General features: G+C 36.9%; 1 protein-coding gene across 1 annotated transcript in view; it reads left to right on the top strand.

Annotated features, from left to right (window-relative positions):
• Window positions 1–10828: 10828 nt before the first annotated feature.
• LOC122808032 (melatonin receptor type 1C-like) overlaps window positions 10829–22025 on the top strand; it is a 69551-nt gene continuing 58354 nt past the window's right edge. Inside the window, exon 1 of the mRNA XM_044079018.1 lies at window positions 10829–10925. Within this exon, the coding sequence (XP_043934953.1) occupies window positions 10829–10925 (97 nt within the window). The remainder of the gene's footprint in view (window positions 10926–22025) is intronic.

A 22025-nucleotide genomic window follows, 5' to 3' on the forward strand; every position in this document is an offset into this window, starting at 1 on the left:
GTAAAATAAAGAAGAATCTATGCCCTCATCATCGACTGTTAAGGAAACAACATACCATGGTATATGGCTATATCCCAAGTAGGATATTACAGTAAACATGAAACCTATATGGGAGAATGCATGAGTATACAGTTAGAAAAAAACCTATATCTACATTAGAGCATCATAGTGGCCACTAAAATGTCCCCCTACAATGCTTTGTATATTTTTAGACATATGTGTTTTCCTCCAACAGCAAATGACTGCAGGAAATTGCAATGTCACTGAAATGATTTAACTGTAAAAATAAGCCAGCAAGTAGTCTGAAAGGCTAACCACCCTATATTGCAGTGACACCTCCTACAAATCAAGGTTTTATTCCTATAGGCTGGGTAACTTTTGCCATTTCCACTAAATCAGTTTTTACACTAGATGGAGAATCCCTCCACTATTTAGGCTATACTAGAAACATCTTTATTAGAAACTGACTCTCACTATGGATTAAATTGTCTAGGTCTTCTTTACCAGGACACTTGAAAAGACAGTCACACATGAATAAAATATTTTAGCCATTAGAATATTTTATAAAATATTTTACAAAATCATTAGTCCACATCAGATCTGAGGGTCGATGACACCCAATTGGGGATCTCTGCCCTTCAGGGCAGGGGTGACACCAATTAAAGGCAGACAGTGTACAGGGGTAGCTAATAGGTTGTTTTCATACTTGAACCAGACAGTGGACTACCAGACTCTTATCCCATCCTTCCTGTATTTGCAACAGAAAAGTACTACCAAGGAAGTATCACTGACAATATCTTATAATCAGATTAACTGCATTGAGATTTTTATTTAAAGAATAAATGCTTACTCCCATCTTCCTATTATTAGATATGACTAGGTGAGGGGGTACTTGAAGCTAACTTTGCCTGTCAACACAAATAAAAGAACACCAAAGATCTACTGAGTATCTTCTTAAGCAAGTACCTGAGTACACAGAGAAACACAAAGCTCTTAATCATATTAAGCATGTATCAGCCCCAAAGTGTATTCTGTCTTTGTGTATATATATATATATATATATATATATATATATATATATATATCTATATATATATATATATATATATATATATATATATATGTATATATATATATATATATATATACACACACACACACACACACACACACACACACACACACACACACACACACACACACGCATCCATCCATCTAGAACTCCTTTTTCCATTTTTGCCCATGGGTCGGGGTGTCACTTCAAATGATAATCATCTAAAGCCAAGGTTTACACCATTGGGTGGCTGGCTATATATTTAAAAAGTCAGTTTACTTTATCCATTAGGTGTAGTGAACACCTGCAATGAGTTTAAGGAATAGCAAAAGGTCAGAATACTTGTATTTGGCTTATGGGGAAATAAATGTGGTCATGACACATAAGCTTTGGTTACATCCCTCTGTGTGCAAGTTATGAAGTGAATTATCACAGTTAATATCACATTGATTACGCCATGTTGTTCCATGTAGTCTGTTTTTTTTCTAATGGCAGATCATCATATATTAATTTATATAAGCATACAACATATAAATTGCATGCTGCTGTTTGAGGATGTAGTTAGGTTGTATGTCGAACTGCAGTGGAAAACACTGGAACTTAAATCCACCATATCCCTAGCCACTGCAGAAGCTCCAAAAACTACACATTAGAATATCCAGTAAAAAGGAAAAATCAGACATATGTCAGATGGAGAGACTGCATGAGAATGTTGTAATGCAGTTATATCTGTTATTATTCATCTCCATCCATTGACCATGTACTCTTCAATGATGCCTATTTTACAAAGACTTTTAATAAACAAAACCTGAACCTGGTCTCAGTCTGCCTTCTAAACACCTGTGGCTTTAACCCTCAAACTGGAGCCTGGGAGGAGACCCTCCTGGCTGATTCTCCTAGAACACATCCTATGTATCAGGACCAAAAATAAGAATTCCAATTTAACAATGTTAAATGGTTTTGTTACACCAAAAAAGGACTAGACCAATTCATAACAGTATATGAGCATATTCCTTAAGGTCCACTGACAAGTCTCACCAATTAACACGAATATGACTACTCTTATGAAACCATTTTGACAGTTTTAAATTAATGAGAGCAAAATGTATCTAATCTTGAAGACAGAATCTTTGCCAGTATTTTCATATCTATATTATTAAGACAGATGAGACTAAGGTCATCTGATTCCTTCTTCTATATACAGAATAATGTATAATATGGCCTAGTTACTACTCGAATCCCTAACAGCCTGGAAATTAAAATAATTATAAACACAGGTTAACAGATGCCATAATACTGGCCCTCCCTATGCATAAAATTCCAGAGTAAAACCATCAATTCCTAATGGTTTATTAAACTTCAATTTAAAGATGGCTTGAACCACTTCTGTATAGTAGTTAAAGTTGCTAAAAAGGGTTTACCTTCATATTGTTGATCATGGATGACCGAACGGCCACATCACTGAACCGTGTCTGCGAAACCGGAACCGTGAAAACTTTCGAATATCAAGAAACCTCGTATTTTGACACTTCCGACTGCGCCACACCTTCAGACAAGTGCTAACATGGGTCAAAAAGGGGGCAAGATTTTGCGGTTCGGACATTCAGTATTCAATGTTTTTTGACGTTGTAGTTCAGTGTTCGTGGAAGCAGGTTTGACATTCTGGATATCGACATTATGAAGGTAAACCATTAAAAAGAGCCCTCACCCATGGACCAATCAAGTTAGATAGTCAACATCCTTGTACTGGCTTTTAAGGGATTAATAACACAGTTTAAAGGTGTCTCTTAGTGCTGGATCACCTGATAAAGGGTACATCATCAGTGTTGTAAACTTAGGAAATAAATATTCTTGGGGTCCACTGGTGAAAAAAGCAGGATATGCACACACCTGAGATCATCCTTTCACTTAAGCCACAGATAGTATCCTTTCCTCATGATCTCTGCTTCCACTTTCGTGGTTTCTAACAAATGAGTCTGATAACCCAATTTCTAAATCTTTCTAGGGGCCAGAGAGTTGAACCAGAGTCCATTCTGCCCACCTCAGCTCTCTGAGCTTGTTTTGGATGATGTCACACTTCTCATTTTCAACAAACCTTGTCTTTCCTGAATATCTCCCCAATAGCCACTTTGCACCCCTCCCACCATGCTCTCTCTGATGTTATTTCTCTGACATAATTCTTATTAAGCATATCTTTAATGATGTACTGATTCATGACTTTGTCTTCCTTCTTTCCTGCTCCAGTTGTAATGAGCTAATCTCCAACATTTATTTTTCCCAGTATCATCCATATCAACAAAGTGATAGGATCATGGTCAGACAACATGAGGTCATCAATGATAGGATTGAGCACCCTGTTTTGGAGTCAGCTGAGAAGGCATAAAATGTTTGTCTGACTACCCTGCTTTGCTAAGGCTCTGGGGAACATGAGAGTGTAATCCAAATGAAAGCACTCTTTTCAAATATCTACCTAGCTTTGGATTTCCATCCAGTGCTTAATACAGTTTTGACCTTTCATGTGATGTTCTATCCCACCATAAAGCCTCTTTTTATATGCTTTCAAAACTAAATTAAAGCCCCCTGCTAAAATGCAGAATTGAGGCTGAAGGGCTACTTCCTGCCAGAGACTGAGAAAGTCAGCAAACACTCGTCATCTTCCTTGTTGGAGGCATATAGGTTTCTTTATATCCAGAGTTCATTTGTGATCTGCCGCTTCCGTATCTACCATTTGCCACAGCCACTCCCAAAAACACTCTCAGTAACAGCATGCAGAGAATGGTAGAATAGAAGAAGAGGCCCTATCTTCCTACCCCCACTCATAGGTAGGTGCTAACCAGGACCCAGCACTTTCATGTAGCACATCATGACAACGCTGAGCATGAAAATGACCATGTATACTAACTTAAGAAATATCCACCATCAACAGAACATGCAGAACAAGTACAATTCACCATGGATCAGGAGTCATACATCCAGATATATGTGACCACTAAGAAATTAAAATATTAAATTAGTGAGAAAATAATGCAGACAGATCTATCCCTACTCATTGCAAACAAAGAAGTATTTGGAAAACTTAGCAACTACATCAACAACCTAGCAACATGAATAACATAGAAGGAGTTCTATATATTCATAAGGCACAAAGAAGAAGCACTATGAATGAACCAGTACTAATACACTAAGTCCAGCTAGGTGTAAGAACACCCAAAGGTGTAAAATGACATCAGGTAGATGTGACTACCAAAGAGTTAAAATATACCCAGGGAAACAAATGCCCAAATGTACCTTTGAGTCATGCTTTTGTCCAACTTCTCACGTTCCTTGGCCGTGCAGCACTGCTCATCATCAAATCAAATAGCCCAGAGAAAATCGCTGACCATGCCTTGCTGTTTGATGCACTATTCTTCTCTGAAAAGAGATAATGTCTAGAGATGTTTCCCTTCTACAGGGATATTGTTTGTTCTAAGTATCAAAACTCCTGTCACACGACATGTATGCCTGGAAGGGCTGATTCATAAACAAATATGCACAGTAGCAGAATGTAAGGTAGGCGGTGAATAGATCAGCTTCAGATTGGGATGCAGCAGAACTGATCTGATGTTTGTAATGAGGCAGACACTTGAGAAGAAGCTAGAAATCAGGAAAGAGTCCAACTGGGCATTCCTACCTAGACTTAGAGAAAGCACAGAACAAGGTCCCAGGAAAGCTGGTTTGGAATGTACTGTGATAATTTGAAGTCCTGGAAGCATTACTTGTGAATAGGTAGAATGACCTAATGATACATGTTCAAAGAATGCTCAGACTCTCAGAGAGGTTACAGGTAGGAGTGGGTGTGGATCAGAGTTCATCTCTGAGCCAACTGATGTTTATACTGGTGAAAGACTATATTAACAAGTAGATCAAAAGGGACAGATCAACAAAGCTACTGTATGCAGACAATGTGGCATTACAAGCAGACAATGAACAAGAACTTCAGCAAATTATAGGGCTTTGGAAGGCAAAATTGAAGGCACACAGGAAGAAACTGAGTACAGAAGACTGTTGTCATGGCAGCAAATGTAGGAAGTCAGAAGAAAGTGAAAACTGAGACTGAAGGAAAAATAGTAGAACACGTTAAAAACTTCAAGTATCTGATTTGGATGGTTGAGGAAATAAGGGCAGCAAAGAAATGGATGGATTATGTGTCAGAAGACCTATGACAGTCAGACATGACTGTCGAAGAGGGTAGGAGCGTGGCACTGAATCAAGGGAAATGATGAAAGTTGATATGACACCCTGACCCTATGTAAAAAATGGGAAAAAACAGGGTTGAGGACAATGATGATAACAATTTTGTTGAATTTTCCTTCACAAGATGCATTACCTCATTATGGAATCAAATTATCTGTGCATTCTAGCAGCATGTTTTAAAAGGAAACACATATTCTAATTGTATTTGAAATTTCTCTAAACTCCATATATTGAATCAGAAGTGATATTACACTTTTCTGAATTTTCTCTCAGACTGTTATTTTGATTTTGAAAAATTTTAACTTTTGAAGAAAATTAATAGTTTTTTAGGTAAAGAATTTCCATTTGTTCATTTAGAAAAAAAACTTGTGGCTGATTTCTTATTTTATTATTGAAGGGCTTCATTATAGCATTGGTGGGACTGGTGGTATGCATCCTTTTTGAAGGGAGACTGCGTGGCTATCAGTCATTATAATTTAATGTTTGTTAGTTCATTAAAGATTGTCAAGCAACTGAGATCTTAGTATCAGATTAGCAATCTGATTGGTGGCAGTGTGTACTATGAATAAAGGAAATGGATGCTGTCACTGATGAAGCATCACTAGGCCCTGCAAGGGTATATTGTCAGATTATGTATGTATGAGAAAATAGCTTAGTTAAGTCTTGTTTATTGCTGATAGGTTTGTGGTAGAAGGTATTGGGCTCAGACTAAAGTGGATAAAATTCTCATGAGTCAGTTACTGCAACCTTGTTCTGTAGCTGGCAGTCTTATTTGATATTTGGGTATGACAGGTGTCAGCTGTAGCATAGCTAGAGTGTAACATGAGGGGCAAGTGCCCGGAGTGCAAAGTGTTGAAATAGGTGTGATCAACTGACTCTCTTTAAAGCAATACTAGCTATTAAAAGTTGGTATTGCATTTGCAGTCAAACCTAGCTGCTTTAGTGTTCTGTGTGTTTTCTAAACAGTAGCACTACAGTTTAAAAGTTAAAAAAAGAAAGTAATCTCTCTTTCTTTCTTTTTTTTTTTTCTTCAGGGTAGTTGCTCCAACTGTAATAAACCATTTTTTTTCTCTTCAGCAGTAAAGCTGAGGGTTGGAATGGATGTAACTGTAATAAGCTAATTGCTATATTTTATCGATTAGCTTATTACAGTAATGTGATTTTTTTTGGGCTATGGAGGCTGTGGATCTAACTGTAATAAGCCAATCACTACAATGCACTTGAAGAGCTGAGGGGGTAGTGTGATGGTTCGTGGCAGAGGCACAAGGTGCTGGTTAAGCCAGCAAAGCTTCTGGGTGTCAATCATAAGTTAAGACAGTGGTGCACATTTGCCATAACCTCATAAGGCCAAATATCCCTTGCATACATAATAGGTGGCAGCAATACAGATTTAACCTGAGTACCCCCTACACCTCACATTAATATGGTCAACAGTGGGATTCTATCATGACCTGTCTGTGACATCTGGCTAATATCCCACTGGACTGCCACTAATTAAATGTGATGTCCCCCACTTAAAACCCGGGTCACCACTCACTTTAGTTATTGCTAATGTGTATTATTTTTATTCACATTCTTACTCTTACTTTTCCTCTTTAGCAGTATTTACTTGTTGATTAGTAATTTTATTGGTGAGGTCGTGTTTTCTGAGCTTTCATAATCTTGATTGGTTACTTAGGCTCACATGGTTTGTGTGATTCCCTTTTTAAAAACATTGTTTATATATATATGTATTTATCTGAAGACATTTGTACATTGTGCAAATGAAAAGCGCTTAATTAAACAGTTGTTTTTCTCATTCTGTTGTTCATTAGACACCTGATTTTTTTTGCTAACATTTCCCTAAGTACTATCCAATAATCCACTTACCATAATGTAGGTGGAGTAGTGAGAATGTTCTACAACATGGTCAGTAGATGGAAAACTGTAGCCTCATAATAATGGCTTAAGACACTATAAATGACTGATGTGATGAAGGGAAAAAGGGCTGCGACAAACTTTAAACAGATGGTCTTACCTCATTAGATGATAGACTACATGGAGGGAATCATTAAGTGCTAATAGCCAAAAGGCAGTCCAGGGACTGGTCCAAGATTCAGCTGTATGGATATAGTTAACATGCAGCAAGCCACAGAGACAAAACTGGACAATACTGTGAGGGTTTCAGAAAATCATTATCAGGAAACCAGTGTGCCAAAGATATAATAACAAGACCTCCATCACTGAATGAAAGGCATGGGCCAAAAATTGCCTTCACCTCTTAAAAACAGTAATACCATCAACTGATGAATTGTACTGCACCATGTTAATTACATCATAAATATTATATATTATATATTCTTAGACTGAAACTTTCAACAAGATATGTAAGTTCATAATTACCACCCTCAGATCTCTTAGCAGAACAAAATGGCTTCCTGCCCAGTAGAGTGTACACCTACCCCTGGGCTCCTTTCTTTATAAACTGCTCATATTGTAATCAATTTCCTTTTTCCTCAGCAGACTTTTAGTCCAACACTTCCTTTGTAGCCTTAGGTCACTCATCACTATTAACAATCATAATAAACATGTTGCAATACTTATAGTTTTACTGTATCAGCACCCAAATGTTGGGCATCACTCCACATCCACCTTAAAATTTATGAATCATATCCTTTTTTTTCTAAATAAACTCAAAACACATCTGCTGAAAACTGCCACATGATTTATTTCTAAGGAAATATTTCTCTTAACTTTTCCATTTCCTTTTGGCAGGTTTTCTATTCAAAAACCTACTCTAACAAAAGTAATCACAAACATGTGGTATATGAAAATGTTCTCTGTGTATTATTGCTTGCCTTAACCTTCACATGTCTGATACAACAAATGTATATATTTTTGCAGTTGTTGCATATTGGGCTATTATTTTTAAGTTCCTATTTTCATAGGTAAGTGCTAGGCTAGCTGCCCTTGTGGGCCATTTTAAGCTTAGCCAGTTTCCCTTTTTGTACTCAACATAACTTATCCCATTTGGTTATAGATTGGCCTTACTCATCCCATGGCTGATAATTATATATTGTCCCTAATAAGAAAAATTGAGATCATACTGTAGATAATTTGAGGGGACCCATGCATGAAATAAAGCATTTAGGAACTCCCTTTGTCTATTAGTAGTACAAGTGGCAGTTCTGGGGTAAATTTTCTGTTTCCCACCCATAGATTTAAGTTGTTCTTGAAGATGGACAATTGACTATGGACAATGAAAATTTCTCCTGTATTTTTACTGTATTAGATTGTATGTACCATCAATATGGCTCTACAATTATTTTTGTCACCATGTCCTGTTCTCTTCTTTCGCTTGCATTGTTTTATTATAAAATAATTTCTTTCTCAGTATATTTTCCTGGACTGAATATGAAAACACTCCATGTGGCTCAGTATTTTACCCAGGTTAAGAATATAAATAAATTATACATAAATAACATAGAATGAATAGGAATCAAATGGTAAAAGAATCGTCTGCATAACACCAGGTTTGCATAGAATAATGGATAAGGCAATGTACCAAAAAACAGAGATAACATGATTAAATACATTAAGGACATTTGCACTTGGTTCAAGTAAAAGTTCACAGTTTATGTCAAATGTTAGAGCTATTTGTGTCAAGTACTCGAGAAATCCAGGGTCTTCTTAACATAGAAGGAAAAACAGAAAGTGATGACTGTAATGCTGAAACACATGTAAATAAACACCTTTACATTATTATTTAGCTATTTTTTCTTCTATATAATGCATAATCACAATGTTGCAGGTTTATTTAGTTTTTGTTTGCAAAGTTCAAAATAAATAACCATTGCAAAACACTTTAATGTGACTTGACTGTATATTCACTCATTTAATGAAATCCCTCATGTCTAGCTTTCATAATCACATTCTAAAAATCCATAGGGAAACTTGACACCATTTTGCAAAAATGCACCATATGTGTACACATATATATTCATACAGAGAGAGGGAGAGAGGGAGAGAGAAAGGCATACAGAGAATCAGCATCTTCTCTTTCTGTAATTGTATACTGGCTACAGATTTTCTTAAATGAAAGAGAGACAGGTACCAAAAATATAATAGCATTTGCAGCAAAATTTTAAAATTAGAGTTGAAAACTTCAGTCAGGTTTGTTTTTGTTGTCTAATTAATCTGTTTTAACTTTTCAGGCAAGATATTGTAGTTTTCCAAGTAAGAGCAAGATCATCTAAAAATTATTTAGCTGCATTAGAATGTTTTGAGGGGCAGATGATTCTTCTTTTCGGTTTTTCCCGGTTAGGGGTCACCACAGCGGATCCCCTGGTCTGCTCATGATTGGCAGTGGAGTTTTACAGTGCCGAGTTGCCAGCCTGGCGCCCAACCTTCCACAGGAAGCACGCATGCACTCAGGCCTAGGGCCAATTTAGAGTGTGCATTCAACCTACAACATGTCTTTGGAATGTGGGAGGAAACCGGAGCACCCGGAGGAAACCCACGTGACCACAGAAAGGACATGCAGACTCCACACAAAAGACACTCCAGTCAAGGATCGAACCGGAGACCCTCTATGTAAGAGACCTGACCCATGTAACACTTATTTGTGACTTCTACATATGCAAAGGATTAAAATCTGTAAATGACTATTGTATAATTAATTCAATATTCATTGACATTGATACAATAAAAATAATTTAAATTCCATATTACTCAACAATTCAGTTAAGATAAAAGTCATCTGTAGAGGCAGTCAGGAAAATTAAATGACTTGTTCAGTCTTAGAGAATGTAAAAATTCTAACAAAGACTGCACATATATTACTTTTATTTAACAGGAGTGATAACTGTTAGTCACTATTACATGTAAATGCAGTGACAAAAGGGTTGCAGATTTTTTACTTTTATTTGTTTGTTGTTTTAAGATATTGCATTCCATTTTCCATCTATGTATCTCCAGTGTTGATATTATATAACTGGTTTGTTGTTGGAGTGACATTTTAAACTTGCTATCCTGCTACAGGTAAAATGAGATGTTATTTGTGTTTATTAAACCAGTATTTTTATTCCATTTTGATACCTTAATTCACACATAGAATATAACATCAAGTGTTCTGTTCATCAGTACGATACAAAAATGACAAAGTAGGTTGTATAATAATCAGCTACAATATTTTAAACATAGTTTGAAGAGTACAAGATAAAGGATACATATTATCTACAAAATAGTTTTATTTACAACATCCTGCTAAAGTCTGTGCTAGAGTTTATCAAACATAAATAAACCACTCATTTGTTTCATCCATTAATATTTCATATTCATGCCAAGAGTAAAAAGATTGTTTGCATGAACACATTTGCTGCCATCTCTCACTATCCATTTTAAGCACCCATTTGTTGCCATCTCTCAGTATCCATTTTAAGCACATTCTGTCTGCAAAGAATGTCAGGAGAGATCATAAACTGCAGTAGTTGCTCGGAGCAAATTACCAACAAAAGTGGTTTGTTGAATAATTCTCCTTCACCTGCAATAAAAATTATTGGGATGGCTACTGCAATGGTATTTATCACTTTAGCAGATCTTCTTGGAAACAGCTTGGTTATTTTGTCAGTTTTGAGGAGCAGAAAACTAAGAAATACCGGTAAGCATATTTTTTGCAAGAAAATTAAAAAAGAAAATATATGAAATGTATCACATTATCCAGTTTCCATGACACTTTACCCTCTTTAATGTTAGCTAAATTAGAAAATGACTTAGAATAATAATAGCAATGTTTTAATTTCATTGCATGCTCGAGCCACATGTGAACTATGTATTCTCCATTTAGTTATGTGTAACCTTTTATGACAGTGATGTCAAACGATAACTGGAAGTATACATTTGAATAGAGAGTTATGGTTATTGATCATTTAATATTTGTAAGTAAGAATTTCCACTGTTGTGTCTCTTGAAGTAGCTTTGTATAAGTACCTTGATCACTCAGTTGGTTTGTTCATTATTTCCCTGTCTAGCAGAAAGCTATTGGTTCTAAGGATTTTACACAAAACAACAACATATTGTATTCAACCTCCTTAATAGCCATACCTTAAACATGTCTGAGCATGAATGGATTGTCTCACTAACTCTGATTGGTTACATCCTCAGTCTGTCCAATTTTTCTCGATGCAGAAAAACAGGAGTTGCTTCTCAACAAGTGCTACATTTTTAATCTATTTTTTCTGTGTAAAATGCCTCTTTCGTGTGTTTTGTTGGTTACTCTGAGGTGCTTTAAAATATTTTATTATAATGTCATGCCACGCTCTTTATGAATACTCACCTAAGGGTGCACTATATGCACAGATCTGATACAATAAAATTAGATAAAATAAGGTTCTGTCTCAATATGATACTCCAATGAGATGGGCACTAATGGGGTGCTGCATCTCGAGAAATCATTTGTTATATAAGATGCTAAACCTAGGTTCAGCTCCATGTTTTGGCAGTAGACTAGATAGCTATTACACAGCCCATATCACTTGCTTATTTATTTTTTTTATTTAAGTTATATGTCTTTCTCAAAGAAAAGCAGAATAAAGCAAGTTTGACATAGCACTAAATAGGAAACAAAAGATAAAAATGCCTGCTAAAATATTGATTCCAACCAAAAGGCATAATGTCCACACCATGATCCAGACTTTATATGGAAATAAAAGCAACCATTTCCCATTATTTCAATGACTATAAAAGTTAGATAACTTTTGATAGTGGTAAGTGATTAAGTAGTTATTCATGGGTGAAAATGGATACTTTTTGCAGTTTCCTGTAGTCCTACATGACAATAGCTGTCCTATTTCAGACATAACTCAATGATTTTAGAAGTAATGATACATATATGAGATGCTAAAGGTTTTACATATGTTATATAAAACTATAGCACATCAAAAAATCATTAGTTCCAAATACTTTGTGCAGTCACATGTCAAATTCTATACCATGGAAAGATGTAATACAAGTCATTTTAAACCCTGTTTTCAAACAATGACAATATTGTTATATAAGCCTTAAAAAGAGATGCAGCTAAGTTAAACAGCTGATTTGTATTTAACACTTTTTTTCTGTTGCAAACCATTTCTCACCTATCGTTGCTAGACTAGTTCACTTTCAGTTTTAGCTGAATGTATTAGCAGTACAAATTAAGTACGGACGTCTTAAAGGTTCATAGATAAGTACGGGGGCATTTTAAGCCCAAGCAATTTCACTTTTTTGTGCTTAAAATAACCTATTCCATTTCATTATAGATTTACCTTACCCATCTCATGGTCAATAATTACATATTACCCCTAATGGGAATAACTGGAATCATACCATAGATAATTTATGGGGATCAATGCAAGGGATAAAGCATTTAATAGCTGTCTTTTTCCATTAGTAGTACAGTCAAGTTCTGGGATAAATTCTTTGTTTCCAGTCCATAGATGTTGGTTTCATTCCATAATTCTGCCACCAGTTATTTATTTTGGACAAACCTTTCTGCAGCCTAACTAAATCATTAGTGAATTCAATCCTCTAGCTTGGAATCATGTGCAAACTTAGTCGGCCAGAACTCTTTGGTATTGGCTTTTACTTTAGAAAAGTATATGCAATGATATACGTTTATATAAAAATACTTTATTATTTGTATGCTTCTGTGTAAAGTTTTAGGTGAGTGTGTTTTTTATTAATAAGCTGAGTCTGATACTCTAGAGATCTCCAATTAGCAAATCCAAAGAAAACTCAGGCAGTGCAGTTGCACTGATCACAATTTGTTGATGTGGCAGTTCACTGAACCAACCCACACAGTGAAAAACATTGTTTTATTGAGGTACAGCCATGTACACACACTTGTGTGACAGGAGACCACCGCACTCCCTTACTAATATAATTATGTCAGAGCTTGCTACAACAAAGTTGAAAAGGGATACTTCTTGGTTATGCTGTTTTCAGAGCGCTAGATACTCAATGAGTTATGGTTAAAAAACTGCCTTTATGAAAAGTACTCAACCCCTTCTACCACTACATGGTTAAGCAATATAGCATTTCCAGAAAGTATGTTATATGCAAGCAATAATGCCCAGCAAGGTGTGTGGTATTGTGGAAATAACACATGTCCTGAGGCCATATGCCACAGGCCCCAACCCCATTACTGTCCATGGTTTTGCTTCTGTGGTAAAAACAATGAGGATTAAAGTCAGCCAATAATGCTTATCGTTAAAAGTTTTATAACTCTTATGTGTAACTAATCCATGCTGACAGACTGCCTGTTGCTGTCAGTGGTGTCTCATCTATTTGTCTCTCACTGTCACTCACTAGCGCACAGACACACACACACTCACACACACACACACAAACACACATACACCCCCACTTTTTTAATTTTATTTTTTTGTTTCATTTTCTCCTCACTATACAATTAAGAATTCTTTAGCAAGCATAAAAAATGGTGGATATTTGCTTTTTAATTTTCCAATCTTCCCAGCAGCTTAATATGCTGCCATGAAGTGCTGGACTTGTTTTTCAGCAGGCATTACTTGTACATTAACACCATATGCAGGAACGTTCATTCCCCAGTCAGGGTTTAAATAAAACTGAAACATTTAAGAGTGTCTATGAAGTTGATTCTTTTATCTGAAGAAGTTCAGCCACTGTGCTGGATGAAAAGTGCTTAATAAATAGAGTTTATGGTGCTCTTACATTGGTTGCTTATGTTTATAGGGTTTAATGTACAGTTTGCTCATTTTTTAAATGCTGTAGTAGGGCATAAATTGAAACTACACAGGTTTTACATTCTACTCCAGAATTTTTTTAATGCAGGTTTTGCAATAATATGGATTTTTCTTTACTTACTGTATCAAAATGGCTGTTTGAACACTATGTACAGTGAGGGGATGTATGTTTTTGGCAAATCCATACCTTTCCAGATTGCCCTGTTAGGCTTCTTGCCATGTACTTATCCTAATAGCCCAATGATCAAGAGTTAGCACTCAGCTTCAAGTAGGAAAGGCCCTGAAGCAGGATTTGCCCATGACTTCTCTGAAGGAAGGCAAGCCAACATCAGTCACTAATTCTTCCTGTCTTTGTCTAGTTCTCTAGTACCTGGGCCACTTATCATACAAAGGCCCATAAGAAATAGACAGAACCCCTGTCTCTGTGCCAACAGGCCAGCTAATGTGCTTTACTATGCAAAAATCTCAGTTGATATATTCTTCCCTATCAAACTTCAAAAATAAATAATTATACAATAAATGACAAATAGTATTCAAAAGAGTGCATGCTGATCGGATGTCCAGTGAGCATGTCTATAGTAAATCAAGCATATTCCAATAAAAAAGTCTGACTACTCTAGTCTTTTTGAGCATTCAGCTTTCTATTAAAAATATGCCATTTTACTTCATCAATGAAAACTTTTACATGGGACAGGACAAACATATGAAGACTGTAAGAGACATTCTGCGAACGTCTAGACAGTTGAGACTTAACAATTACCAGCAATATGATTGATTGTACTGCCAGTAAACATACTACTAAACCAGTTAGACTTTTCCTCACATTTTTGCCCTGTCCAATAGCATAGCTAGGGTGGGACAAGAGAGGCAACTACTCCAGTTGCAAGGTGTAGGGAGTAAGCAGTCAACTGATCACGATCTCTAATGCGATAAAACTCAGTACTGCATCTGCAACCAAACCTGAATGCTGTGGCGCTCCATGTTTGATCTAAACTGTAGCAACTGATTGCAACATTATAGCAAGCAGATTGCATACAGTTTGCTACAGTTTATTAGAAGATTTTTTTTTATAAATAAAACATGAGCCCCAAAGCGTTCTGTGCAGGCAGGGTGTAAACTATAGCAACTGCTACATTTGTAACAAGCAGTTTGCTACAGTTTATAACAAGAAGAAATTATTATCATTATTTTTTTAATAATATGGATGAGGATCAGGGGCAGGACACAGGAATAGGACATGAATGGCTGGGCAGGAGGGGGGTGTTGTATCAGCAGAAAGAACTTTTTTACTCTTCAGAGCTGAGGGTGTGGGGAGGTGGTTCATGGTATAGGTACAGGGTGCTGGTTCAACCAGCTATGCTTCTGGTCCTGTCCCATATAAAATTGGTAAATCACTGGTGATTTTATGTCAGTCAATAATGTCAGGCATTAGAACTTAAAAAAGATCCAGAGAAAGAAGGAGAGAGGCAGAGAATTTGCTGTCGTATCACCCATGTTTCAGTTGTACTGCAGTGTTGTGCTGTGTAAACGTACTGACATGGGTATGCATGTGCAGTACATCAGTATGCAAGCTAGGAAACAGGAATAAAAAGTGCCATTATACAATGAGATTATTTAGGAAAGGTAATTTCTTTGTTAAATAATATCATTGTATGATAGCAATAGGCCACTCCTGCTTGTGGGTGTATAATAGCAATAATCCCCACTGGTTGTGGGTTTCAGAGGACTTACCCATGGTTGGGTTTCTTTAATCACTTGGACTTCATCCTCATGATCAAACCACACCAAAGGCAGATACATCCTGTGACACCCACACACAGTTGTGGATTATTGCTTAATAAAGTACTCGGAAATTGCCAAAAATGCAATGCACTGAATTTAAACTGATATTTGAACATTAGACTCAGAATAACTGTTGATCAAGTATTGCAGTGAAGTAGTTTTGTGAGCAAACAAAACTGATTGATGCTCAGTAATAACGTGTGGCTTTTCTTCCACATTTTTAACTGAATGCAGTTATGCAAGGGTACAGCCAACTAAAGCTCAGTAACAGTTTACATTTATCATATCAATCACTGCTGCAGCAGCCTAAACTATATGTGTTACATCCTCTATAGGATATAACAGCAGCCAGCATCCAAAGCTTCAGGCCACCATCCATACACACAAACCATTAGTCAGCTTGGGCTGAGCTGACTAAAAAGACTGGTTTAAGTGACAAGCCTTTCAGAGTTTTCCTGCCACTAAAGATTGCTCCTCTGATGGTTTTTGGGGATCAGTAGTTGGTGTGTGCTGTTTCTTTGATTGGCAAATAAGTTCCCTTTGGGGAAAGATATTCCAGCCATAAATAGAAAAAAGTTAAGCAAACAGCCTTTGCCATGACAGCAGGCTAGCAATGTGCCTCAGCTGCAGGTGGGTGACTCTGCTGTGGCCATAGCTAGTTCCTCAGACCATTCATCTTTTACTCTAGATTCCTCTGGGAAGCACCTACAGCCTCTATAGATAGTGGGCCCACTCTTCGCTGTCCTGGGAGAGGGAATAGGGAAGACTTCCCTGTTTAGTCAGAATGTTCTGCCTATCCCTGGGAAGCAGCTGCTGCCATTAATAACACTGTTGGCCTCATGTCTTCTAAAAGGAAACAGGAAGTGAAACCTGTATCTACTTTTCCTCAAATTTTGTTAGACAGGTAAAAGAGAGATGCGTCTTGTCTTGAAGAGAGTCAAGACTGAATCTGGATAGGAAGATGAAGAGACAGATACAAGGTTTTCTTCTCAGATTTCTGATTCAGATGCAAAGAAAACCTCAGTTTTTGATCCTGTTGGTGGGGGCTTCCTCTGAGACTATTTTCAGAATGTGTCAGTGTTTTCATTTGGAGGACATTGAGGTTTCTCAGTCCCACAGAAAACACTATGAGTTGTTAGAGAAGGAATTTCCAAAACCTTGTCCCATTCCTCCAGTTCTGTCAGCTTTAGAGGATGTGTATCTCACTATCTGCAGTTTTCCTGATAATCAGCAGCAGTAGGATTAACTAAATCTATAGCTTCTGGAACAGGCTTGGGAAGAGTGTATAAAAACTTAAAAGACTGGTGAACTTTATTCAAATATGCTTTTAATGCCAAAGAAAGAAAATGCTTGAAAACCAGCTCTGGATCTTCCTTTCCTGAACCTGTTGGTGATAGTACCCAAGTTCAAAATTAGGTCACTTCAAAGCCTGTTACCTCTTTTTGTTTTTCATTTAAATTTCCTGGTACACTAGACTTATAAGGAGCTTAATATCACATTTCTATTAATCTAGACTTATGGCTTTTCTTAATGTTTTGTATGTCTGGTTGACATTATGAGTTCTCTACCTTAGCCTTTGGACTATGCAAAAAGTGTCTAGCTCCAGGTATAGCTTATTACAAGCTACAAGGTATCAACATTTTCCCATATTTAGACAACTTGTTTATCTTATCAGAGTCTTTTTGAAAGTGTCAGGAATCTCTCACTGGTGTGAGAGATTTTTTACACAAGTTGGGATTCCAAAAGAACATTCAAGAGTCTTCTTTCAGTCTTTCACACAAGATTGTGCTCCTGGGGCATCAGTTAGACATCTCAGTTCAACAAACATTTATTCCACATGAAAAAATAGATCTATACCTAAATCTTATTCTGAAGTTTTCTACTCAAACTTCAGTCACTGCGATGGAATACCTCAACATTTTGGGTCTCATGGCATCTATGATTCTCATGATACCCCTGACAAGACTCCACTTAAGAAAGATACAGTGGTATCTGAAGTTTGTCTGGTCCCAGAACCAACACCCTTTGTCTTTTCAAATCCAACTGCTGGTTTTGTTTGAAGAGAAATCACCTGGTGATGACACCAATACCACAGTCATGTGGCACATCAACAAGCAAAGGGGAATAAGGTATTAACCTCTTTGTGTTTAACCATGTTAGCTTAGGATATAACTTCACAACACAGTCTCAATCTACAGGCATCCTATATTCCATCAAAGCAAAACTGTGTGGTAGGCAAGTTAAGCAGGACTAGGACAGACCCTCATGAATGGAAACTATATCTGAGAGCACTCCGAGATTTGTTCCATATGTAGGGAGCTCCTCAAGTAAACATATTTGCCTCCTGTCTGAACAATCAGCTGGCAAGATTCTACTCCAGGACTCTATGCAAGAAGGCCTGGAAGACAGTTGCCTTTTACAGAAATATTACTGTATGCTTTACCATCCTTTCCCCCATTCTACTGATATCTAGGGTACTTCTGAAGATTCAGAAGGAATCCCCTAAGATCACTGTGGTGACTCCCTTCTGACCAAGGCAACAATGATTCTCTCTTCTTCTGGAAATTGCAAGGGGCAATTATCACAAGCTTCCTCACAGAATGCATCTACTCAGACAAGATCAGGGTGTTTAGTAAACCCTGACCAGTATCAACTTCAAGTGGCTGCCCAAATGATAGGGTCTTAATTCCTTTTAGGTATCTATTTACTGAAGACATGCATCAGGCCCTAATGGATGCAAAAGAGCCTGCTACTAGAAATTCATATATTAGCAAATGGAAAAGGTTTTCTTACTGGAACAAACAACATAACCAGTATCCATGTGGGGCTAGTGTTTCTCAGGTTTTACAATATTTGTGTGAGTTACTATCCCATGGCCTTTCTTACTTCTCCATCAAGGTTCATTTATCAGACATTTCATCATATCTGTCCATGGATCCTCTTCTTCAGTGCATTCTCATGTCAAATGTTTTTTGAAAAGGGTTTTTCATAAGAGCCCTCCAAGAGTAGCAGTAGCCCCTAATTAGAATCTCAATTTTTTGTTAGAGAAGTTAACACTTGATTTATTTTAACCAATTCATCTGGATGACTTGAAGTTCTTAACATGGAAATCTGTTTTACTTGTTGCTATGACCTCTGCAAGAAGAACGTCTGAGTTGCAAGCTCTTACAGTGAGTCAACTCTATTTCATTTTCTACAGAGACAGAATTTCTTTGAGAACTAATCCTCCTTTCATACCTAAAGTGGTAACAGATTTTATTTTAAGATAAAATTCTCAATTTCCCCATTTTCTTTCCTGAACCTAAAACGAGGAAGAAAGGATGTTCCATACCTTGAATGTCCACAGACAACTCAGGTGGTATCTTGACAGACCTAAATCTTTGAAATCTTCAGATCAATTGTTCATTCCTTGTAAAGGTAAGAAGAGACAACCTGTGTCAAAGCAGACTATTTCCAGATGGCTGTCTCAGTCTATTACCTTCTATTATACTAATTTCAACAAAACTATTCCAGGCAAGGTCAAAGCCAACTCTACCAGAGCCTTGGCATCATCTCTGGCTTTTTAAAAAGTGTTGAATTCTAGAAGTATTCTTGAAGCAGCAACTTGGTCATCTCTACATACTTTTATAAAGCATTGCAAGCTTGATCTCTTCTCTGGGTCTGGATCAGGCTTTACTAGGACCATATTTCAGAGGCTGCTGGACCATTCCCCCCTCCATCTCCCAAAATTTGTAAGCTATGGTAATCTACCCATCTAGCTTAGGCTACTGCAGCAGTGATCAATATGATGAACACAGTTGTGTTAGTAAACGTACCCTAACAGTAGATGTTAAAATGATTACTGCTGTAGTAGCTGCTCTCTTCGTCCATGCCCCTTGTTCTTTGGTGTGATATTTTTGCCAGGATGTAGACTTTTAACTGTTCCTAGTATTGTATTTTCAGGGTTCAGCCTCCATCTCTCTGTTGACATGAAAGCTCTGAAGGGCTTGGAGCCCAAACCTGTCTTTTTAGTCAGCTCATGGTTTGGGCACATGGAAGGTGCCCTGAACCTTTGAAAGCTAGCCAGTTGTTATACCCTGTGCAGGATATAACCCATATATCTCAGGCTACTGCAGGAGTGAGCATTTGAACAGCTTGTGCTAAGGTGAGTTTATTTATATAACTCTACTTTTATTTTCTCACTGTCTTCCTTAATGCATAGATAGATAGATGATGGACAGATAGATAGATAGATAGATAGATAGATAGATAGATAGATAGATAGATAGATAGATAGATAGATAAACAGGCAACTAGATTGGTTGTTAATTCCATATGTAACTCCCTCACCAACCACTATGTGTTGAACATGGAAAGTGAGTTATGACTCCCCAATAGTTTATGTTGTAGTTTTGCTAGATAAATACTAACTGAGCCAGTTACTGGCACCTATCTAATGGCATGACAGCAATCAAATTACAGTACTGAATCATTTGGGCAGGCACAGAGAAACACTAAATGCATCCACTACTCTGTAGTAATACAAGATACACAATATATATTATAATAACTATTTAATCAGAAATTTAACAAAATATATCAAGTTATTCAAACAGACTGAGTTTCCAAACACACTGAAGAGTTAGGCTTACAAACAAAGTAAATGAATAAACATATTTAGATGGGAGATTTTCGGCAATGGGGTAGATGTGAGAAGATGTGTCTTGATTCTGCCTATTAAAATTTGCTTGGCTGTTCAGAAGAGAAAATGTTTAACATGGGTGAACTTTTGTAGTAATGGAATTGGTAATCATGATTAAACTTAATAAGTGAGCAAGCCAGTCTTAAAAACAAACATTTACTTCCATGTAACTGGACATGGTTGCCTACATCATGGTAATGTAAAAAGAATGCATGATGGTGAGTGAGAGCTCTTGGGAATGATAAAGCAAATGAATCAAACTCTACTAAGTTATTCCTTGGAAGGAGGTGCTAGCTGAATTTAAAAGGATTAAGAAGAACTAAATAGTTTATTGTATTGTCAGATAGGAGGGATGCCAATGTGGTGGAAGTCTTCAGTCCTGATGTGAGAATCTAAATTGTTACAGTATTACATTGTAGTAAGAGGTGGAATTGTGGAAGGAAAGTTGGCTGATCAGAAAGGAAAAGCCAGAAGAAATAACAATTATACTAAATAAGTATCATAGAAGGCTGAAATTGGTGCCTATTTCACATATGTTCAAACCAGAATGTCAGACTGGACTTAGTTACAATCTGATCAATTCAAAATGTAATGGGTACACAGAATGCTTATGTCTTGCTGAACTGTTGCAGATGATAGGTCCTACCGTCTTCTGGTGAGAGTTGAATCACTCAGGCTAAAAGATAATTTGTTGATTTTGCTGGGCATCCAAATAGTATTTCAGTTTGCAGATAAATAACTTTTTTTTTTAAAATGCTATCGTTTGCAGACCAAAAGTGAAAGGCTCATTTTTATTTTTAATTAAGGAGTGTTGCATCAATAAAGGGAAGTTTCACATTTTGTATCCAGTTTTAGTTTTTTGTTTTTCTTTTTTTGTTGTTTGTTTCTTTTTTTAGAGTGCATTTCCAAAAAGAATTTAAGACATTTGATAATGCTCAAATAGCATTCATTAGACCTATCACTAAGTACAATGCCCCCTTTGGTATGTACTTAACTAGGCACATGCAATATTCATAATTTCTCAGAGGTTTCTCTCTAAAGGAGTACAAGGCATAAATAACATATATTCTGTCTCCTACTGGCTATTGAAGGGAGAATTATGCCTGGTATACAAGGCATTGTCGGACCTCACTCTGATGGACCTGCTACATATTCACAAAACAAACAGCACCAGAATTACCAGTTCTAAAGACTTAAACGTTGACTGTGATATACACAGGACCTGCTGGACAGACAGTTATATATCCCAGAGACTACTGCTTCTCTGGAATAGTCTCCCCATCCATATGAATCAGAATTCCTCCCCAACCCAATTCAGGTGTAACTTGGACAATTGGATGGGTAACTAGAAATTAACCTCCTGGTTTGGTACGTGTAACCAGAAATTAATCACTGGTTTGATACCTATGTCTCTAATGGACACAGGAAGCCTGTAAATGGTGTTCCTGCTTGTAAATGTTTTGGCTCCCAAGCCCAAGATTACCAAGGGTAGCAGAACTTGTCAGAGAATTGGGACATATTGCTAGGCCTAAAAATT

Source organism: Protopterus annectens, chromosome 8.part0 (assembly GCF_019279795.1).
Source record: "Protopterus annectens isolate FY-2018-M chromosome 8.part0, PAN1.0, whole genome shotgun sequence".
In the NCBI taxonomy this organism is placed as follows: domain Eukaryota; kingdom Metazoa; phylum Chordata; order Ceratodontiformes; family Protopteridae; genus Protopterus; species Protopterus annectens.